Source organism: Sorghum bicolor, chromosome 1 (assembly GCF_000003195.3).
Source record: "Sorghum bicolor cultivar BTx623 chromosome 1, Sorghum_bicolor_NCBIv3, whole genome shotgun sequence".
In the NCBI taxonomy this organism is placed as follows: Eukaryota; Viridiplantae; Streptophyta; class Magnoliopsida; order Poales; family Poaceae; genus Sorghum; species Sorghum bicolor.
The window spans coordinates 54116257-54123815 of NC_012870.2; the positions used below are offsets into that span (position 1 = coordinate 54116257).

At 45.4% G+C, this 7559-nt stretch overlaps 2 protein-coding genes across 2 annotated transcripts; both read left to right on the forward strand.

Moving 5' to 3' along the window:
* Positions 47-2669, forward strand: LOC8086445 (pentatricopeptide repeat-containing protein At4g18520, chloroplastic). The gene has a single exon (XM_002464783.2). The coding sequence runs from the start codon at positions 440-442 to the stop codon at positions 2315-2317; it is 1878 nt and encodes a 625-aa protein (XP_002464828.2). The 5' UTR covers positions 47-439; the 3' UTR covers positions 2318-2669.
* On the forward strand, positions 4021-6974 carry LOC8055088 (cysteine-rich receptor-like protein kinase 19). The gene is made up of 7 exons (XM_002464784.2): positions 4021-4856; positions 4958-5065; positions 5174-5361; positions 5506-5716; positions 5869-6109; positions 6204-6354; positions 6439-6974. The coding sequence occupies exons 1-7, from the start codon at positions 4049-4051 to the stop codon at positions 6745-6747; spliced, it is 2016 nt and encodes a 671-aa protein (XP_002464829.1). The 5' UTR covers positions 4021-4048; the 3' UTR covers positions 6748-6974.

The window sequence follows — 7559 nt, forward strand, 5'->3', positions numbered from 1 at the left end:
AGTGAATTGAGAAACTTTTCTTGAAATGTAATACAGTACAAAATAAAACAAATTAGGGTCGGCACGCGACGGCCCATGGGCCATCCAGCAAAGAATCTCAATTGTGACCAGGGCTACCATTGCTTGCAGGCCGAAAAGGCGAAAATGTGACCACTGACCCACTCACCCTGTCAAAAAAAAAAAAAACACCAAACAAACAAACAAACTCTCCCACAGAATCAAAATCAGCTCACCCACTCAGCTTCCTATCCCGCAGCGGCGCACCCCCCCTCGCCGGCAGCCGGCGGCGGCGAGTACGTCTCCTGCCGTTACCACCAGCAAATTCCCCCCCCGTTGCGGCCACTCCCCACTTCCCTCTTCCTGCTTGGTCGCGCCTTCGTTGTGCTCATCTCTTCTCCCTCCGAGTCCAGGCGCGGGCAGGAAGTGGGAGGAGGTCCAGATGCTACTATGCTGCTGTCCTTTTCCCCACCAAATCGAGACCTGTGCTCCGCGCTCGCCGTTTCACCCGAGCTGCTTGCCGCGGAGCTCGCTCAGCTCCGGGGAGCAGGGGAGGAGCAAAAAGAGCAAGTTCCACCGCGTCAGGGCGCAGGTTTTCAAGTCCAAGAACCAGTCTTTGCGCTCCCAATCCCACCGGGATGATGGCCACGGGGACCCTACGGATAAAATCCCGAGAAAGGATTTGCCTTGTTCCGCGGCGCCGTCGCTGCCGGACGCCGGGGCGGTCGCGCTCTGGCTGCGTTACTGCCGGAGCGCGCTCGACGTCCGGAGAACGCACGCGGTTGCCCTGCGGTCGCTCGGCAGCCTGGGGATGTTCGTGTCCAACAATTTGATCAGCGCTTACGTGCGGTTCGACGAGGCTGCTAATGCGAGGAAGGTGTTCGACGAAATGCGCGAGAGGAGCGTCGTGTCGTGGACGGCTATGATGAATGGGTATCAGAAGCTTGGCCGCCACGGTGAGGTTGTGAGGCTTTTGATGGATATGCTGGCCACTGGCATCGAAGGTAACAGCTTGACTTTTGTTTGCCTGTTGAAATCCTGTGGGGAGCGATGTGATGCCAAGTTGGGGCAACAGGTCCACTGTTGCGTTGTGAAGGGTGGCTGGAGCAATGTGATAGTGGACAGCGCTGTCGCACACTTCTATGCTCAATGCGGTGATGTTGCCGCTGCTTCAACTGTGTTTGATAGGATGGCTTCCCGCGATGTTGTCTCATGGACAACGATGATCACGGCTTATGTGCAGCATGGGCATGGTGACAAAGCTCTTCAGATGTTTCCAAAAATGGTGTCTGAGGGATTTCGCCCCAATGAGTTCACTGTTTGCAGCGCCCTCAAGGCTTGCGCAGAGGAGAAGGCTCTAAGATTTGGGAAGCAGTTGCATGGTGCGATTGTGAAAAGGCTGTACAAATATGATATCCATGTCGGGAGTGCACTTGTCACTATGTATGCCAGATGTGGTGAGGTATTTGATGCTCAGGCAGTGTTTGATAAGATGCCAAGAAGAAACACTATTACATGGACTTCAATGATCTCTGGATACGCTCAAAGTGGGTGTGGTGAAGAAGCTGTCTTGTTGTTCCGAAAGATGAAGATGCGCAGAGTATTTGTCAACCATCTTACTGTTGTTGGCCTCCTTAGTGCTTGTGGCTCTATGCAGTCAATTTATCTTGGAAAAGAACTTCATGCACAGATAATAAAGAACTGTATGGAACAGAATCTTCAGATTGGGAGTACGCTTGTTTGGTTTTATTCCAGATGTGGGGAGCATACGTATGCTGCAAGAATTCTAGAAGCGATGCCTGACCGTGATGCTGTCGCATGGACAGCTATGATTTCAGGCTATAACAATCTTGGCCATAATGTTGAAGCACTTAAATCATTAGATGAGATGTTATGGGATGGCGTGGCACCAAATACTTACACTTATTCCTCAGCTTTGAAAGCTTGTGCCAGATTGGAGGCTCTTCGAGATGGAAGGAGGATCCATGGTGTTGTTAACAAGACCCAAGCTTTCTCAAATGTCTTTGTGGGATGCTCACTGATTGATATGTACATGCGGTGTGGGAAAGTCGATGAAGCTCGAAGAGTCTTCGATGCCATGCCAGAGCACAACTTAGTGACATGGAAAGTGATGATTACAGGATTTACTCAGAATTGCCTCTGTGAAGAGGCTTTAAAATACATGTACCTAATGCAGCAAGATGGGTATGATGTTGATGACTTTGTGCTTTCGACGGTTTTGTCTTCATGTGGAGGTCATCAGTTGAAATCAGACTGCATCCTCAATAACCTGTCCACTTTCAGTGAAGTTTTAGACTAGTTAGCGAATACCAGCAAAATGCTGGTACAACTGTACAAAGTCACTGGTTGGTCTCAGGATTCTGGAACAAGTTTCTTTGTCTGATTGTGCATTTGAAAACACAACGAGAAGCCTGTCATTTCAAGGTGTGGGTACATATATCTGTACCTCAAAGCAACCTCTACTAACTATTTTCTTCTGTTTCCTTACGAAGCTGTGTATATACCATAGTTCAAGCATTTTTAGCTTTGTTGCAACCAGAATAGTTCTTGCAGTTTAGTTTATATATCCTGGATGAATGGGAATTTGTCTACTTCTGTAAACAGGTTTTCATCGTACTGATAGTGCATTTATTTGGTATTTTATATGTTAATATATATTTTTTTAAAACTTGGTCAGAGCTAGAGAGTTTGACTTGAAAAACTAAAACGTAGGACATATGTGTTGCATCATTACTGATAGGTTATGGTACATATTTTCGCATGTTTATCTGCAAATGGATGCATGGAGCTCAAACAACTTGAACAGTTAGCAAGCCCTAGTTCCCTCGGTGCAGCTTCTACAACTGTTCAGTGGTCGTTATACTGTAGCTTCAGTTGTCTCTGTTGGATCCACTCCCAGCTGAGACAGCCTCGCCCATGGACACCTCGGCACTTGGAAGATCAGAGAGAGCAAGGACTGGAGAAGATGCCTCTAATAACAGACGACACGGGAGTCCATTCATCCTGCAAATTCAATGCTACAATGGACCGATATCTCTGACGAGATCAACCCCAGAATCCATTGGGCTTCCTAAACATACTCATCCAATCCTTCGGATAAAAAAATTAATGAGAGAGAGGAGAAAACATCTCCCGCCGGCACTAGTTTTTGCACTTGACACCGATTGGGTGAAGTGAAAGCACGTTCGCTTAAAGTTGCAATGGCAAACCATCACAGATGAGAAATTCTAGAGCTGGAGATGAATGTGAGGAGGGGGCCTCAGACCGACAAGAGGGGGCAGGCCCAAGCCCAACAACGAAGGCTATCTTTTTTTTTCTTTTTGAGGTGCTGACCTGCTAAATTTAATTAGTGGGGGCCTGCAGGTAGGCTTGCGTGTATATACTATACTAGATTTAATTTCATCAGTTCCGGAATCAAGACGGCTGTGGAAATTGTTGGTCACCAAAATTATATGGTTATTACATTACTTTACCTCTGATGATTGAGATGGAAATCATAAAGGACAATAGAGTTTTTCTTCTTTTTTTTGTGGAGAGGACAACACAGTTAGGCGGTTGACACTGTCTTTTCTGATCAAGTTAGATTTTTTTTTTTCAGATTAAGATAAGAAATATCCAGTTCACGGTGCACCCTATAGCTAAACGAAAGAATTCCTCCAACAATAAGGAATGCTAAAATTGGTTGTTATAGTAGTAGATATAGCATGTTAAAAGAACATTCAAGCCAGTGGAGAGTGGACTACTTTATTCGTTGCTGGCCGGACCTGGGATGACCAAGTGAACGACTGAAGAAATTGAAATTTCGGTTGCGTGATTGACGGATTCAACCACAGGAGAAAAATGTACTGATGCATGATTTTCTCTTGTTTTTTTCTTAATTATATATATAAGTAGTCAATGATGATGTGGTGACAAAGACACGGATGAACTGGCTGGGTTGTTCATGTAGTAAGTATTTATCTGCCCGGGGAGGTGGTGAATGAATGAAACACAACAATCAGTACCACACGTGAGGTTCGGGCGCCGAGCTATGACGATGAACGTCGTCGTTGCCGGCGTCCTTCTCCTCATGCTCGCCGGCCTCAACAACCTGTTCCCGGTGGCCGCCGATTTCTGCGACAACCTTAAACAGGTCGCCGCCACCCTCCCAAAGAACACCTCCTCGTCCCCCCTGCACTTCGCCACCGCCACCTTCGGCCAAGCGCCCGACGTCGTGTACGCGCTCGCGCTCTGCCGCGGCGACGTCCTCGACGACACCACCTGCGGCGACTGCGTCAACAACACGTTCAGCAAGCTGACACCGCCGCCGCCGCAGACCTGCTACCAGGCCGCCGCCTACTACGACAGCGCCTGCAGGCTGGTCTACTCCGGCAACAACATCCTCGCGCCGCCCTCCAACAGCACGGCGGACAACGGCGACGACGCGCCGTTCACGCGATGGAACCCCAACAACATCACTGCCGGCGGTGGCGGCGACGACGACGACACGCGCCTCGTCGTCAGCCGCGTCCACGAGCTGGTGGTGGAGACGGCGCAGCTCGCGGCCAGCACGGCGCCCAGGCGCTTCGCCACGGGCGTCCTGGACAGCGGTGCGATATTTCCCAAGGTGTACTCGGTGGCGCAGTGCACGCCGGACCTGTCCGCCGGCGACTGCCTGGCGTGTCTGCAGCGTCTCCTGGACATGGTCAACTCCACCATGGCCGTGCGGATGGGAGCACAGATCCATGTCATACGGTGTTATTTCAGGTACGAGGCGTATGCGTTCTACGACAGCAACCCCATGCTGCAGCTTGGGCCGTCGGCGCCGGCGCCAGCTCCGGACCCGGTGAAACACAAGAGTAAGCTAAAGTGCCCAATTTCCCATGGCTGTAATTTTCTTCCTAAATTAATTACCCATGATCTTTTAGTTAATTATCATGTTATATCATGTCGAGATCAGAGCGTGGGAGCAAGCTGTGGGTGATTCCCGTAGTTGTGGTTCCTCTGGCGGCAGTAGCATTTCTCTGCTTCATCTTCTACTCCCCTTGCTTCAGGAGGTACAGGAAAGGTATGCTTCAGAAATCATGTTGAACCATGTTCGTTCATTTATAAGATATGACTAAACATGCGTGAAAGAGGGATTCTCATCTGTAATTCTGTATATATATATGTTCAGGCAAAGCAATGAGGTTACAACAAGCAGGATCAAGGCGTACTCAGGACTTGCATGGAGATGAAGAACTAGTTTGGGATGGGAAGAATTCAGAGTTCTCAGTGTTCGACTTTGAACAGGTACTGGAGGCCACAAATAATTTTTCAGAAGAAAACAAACTTGGACAAGGTGGCTTCGGTGCTGTCTACAAGGTACACTAGTTAAAGCAAGTTCAGTCATTACTATATGATGATTGTGTGGATTAGACTCATTATATGGATGATCAAGTAAGAACCTATATATGTTCTTTTCTACAAACATCGCTAATATGTTTTAATGTTTTCTTCTCTTCGCAGGGCCAGTTTGCTGATGGATTGCAGATAGCAGTCAAAAGACTTGCTTCACATTCAGGGCAAGGTTTCACAGAGTTCAAGAATGAAGTCCAACTCATAGCCAAACTCCAACACAGGAATCTGGTTAGGCTCTTGGGATGCTGCTCTCAAGAAGAAGAGAAGATATTGGTCTATGAATACTTGCCAAACAAAAGCTTAGACTTCTTCATATTTGGTACGTACAATTTTTGTTAGTTTAATTTACATACTGCCTAATGTAGACTAACTAACAATTACTTGAGATCCTATTTATGTCAGACAATTATTGAGTACACATTTCAATTATCTTTCCATATGAAGTTATACTCATTTTCAAATGTTGTGCAGATGAAAACAGAAGAGCTATGCTAGATTGGTCCAAACTTCTTGTGATAATTGAAGGAATAGCACATGGACTTCTTTACCTACATAAGCACTCTCGGTTGCGTGTCATACATCGAGATCTTAAGCCGAGTAACATTCTCTTGGACAGTGAAATGAATCCTAAAATTTCAGATTTTGGGCTTGCAAAAATATTCAGCTCAAATAACAATGAACGGAACACTACACAGAGAGTGGTTGGTACATAGTAAGTTTCAAAGAAATAAAATAATTTATGAGCATTTATATTCTGAGTCAACAATATAAAATGATTTTAACATGTATGCTAAATCCATTTTTAGTGGTTATATGGCTCCGGAGTATGCTTCCGAGGGCATCTTCTCGATTAAATCAGACGTCTTCAGCTTTGGCGTTCTTGTTCTTGAGATCCTTAGCGGAAAACGGAATTCTGGCAGCGATCAATGTGGAGATTTTATCAATCTCATTGGATATGTGAGTCATAGATACAAACTTAACCATGTATCTTGTTTTGTTTGTTTGCTATCAAACTTACATTTCAAATGAAATTACAAACAGGCATGGCAATTATGGGATGAGGAGAGGTGGATCGATATCGTGGATGCATCATTGGTAAACAAGAGCCAGTCCACAGAAATGATGCGGTGTATTAACATTGCATTGTTGTGTGTACAAGAGAATGCAGCCGATCGACCAACCATGGCAGATGTGGTTTCCATGCTAAGCAGTGAGACGACCACAATCCTGGCTGAACCTAAGAAGCCACCATATTTCCATGTGAGGGTTGGAAATGAGGACGCACCCACTACTGCTACTGAGTCATGTAGTATAAATGATATGACCATATCTGTCACAACTCCTAGATAATTTTTTTGCCCTCTTGCTATCACGTGTTTTTGTATTGTCCCAATCTAGTACTATGTATAATGGATAAGTCTAAGGACAAAAGGCTAAACTAAGAAATTATCAATTAATTATTTTTAATAAAAACACTCATAAGAGTGCATATATATGAAATTTATCGAAACAAAAAAATGACTAGTACAAAAGAAAAGACTTCAGCGACATCACCAGAAAACCAAACCCCATATGAAAAAAGGACCTACAAGAAACACAATTTTTGAAGGGGGAAGCAGCATCGGGGAGGAGGCCCTTGGCCATGCTCTAGAGGCAGAGGTGCCTCTCTGTAAATTTTGTTTGACCATCTGCGAAAATGAGCATTGTATTAGCATGATTGCAGTTAAAGAAGGGGTGTTTGATTGCCTTATTACAAGCATAAAAAACAATATTTTTTATTGCCACTTCAATTTCTTTTAGCTAGATTACCAAAGAAAATTTTCAGGGAATTCTAGTTTCCAAAAAAATTATTTGAAAACAAAATGCTCGTGCCTTGGTTCATCAAATATTAATACATGGGGCAAATAGAAAATTGACCATGTTTATATAGATCTCAAATGAAAGTGTTCTTCTCATATATTAAGGGTAAAGTTTTTTCTGCCCTCAAGGGCACATGCTCCCCCTCTCTCACTTATTGGATTCGCATTAAGAAGTGTGCAAACACATATCTCAATGCAGTTTCGCTTTGAGATGTGTGTTTACACACTTCTCAATGTGAATCCAATTGGTGGGAGAGTGAGAGCATATGCCGTTGAGGGCAGAAAAACCGTGTCTATTATTAG

What these genes read in the sequence shown, in the direction of transcription:
- LOC8086445 (XM_002464783.2), top strand. Translation starts at nt 440, where the DNA reads ATGCTACTATGCTGCTGTCCTTTTCCCCACCAAATCGAGACCTGTGCT.
- LOC8055088 (XM_002464784.2), top strand. Translation starts at nt 4,049, where the DNA reads ATGACGATGAACGTCGTCGTTGCCGGCGTCCTTCTCCTCATGCTCGCC. An exon ending in CTTCAGGAGGTACAGGAAAG is followed by an intron (nt 5,066 to 5,173) that starts GTATGCTTCAGA and finishes ATATATGTTCAG; the next exon opens with GCAAAGCAATGAGGTTACAA. An exon ending in GCTTCGGTGCTGTCTACAAG is followed by an intron (nt 5,362 to 5,505) that starts GTACACTAGTTA and finishes TTCTCTTCGCAG; the next exon opens with GGCCAGTTTGCTGATGGATT.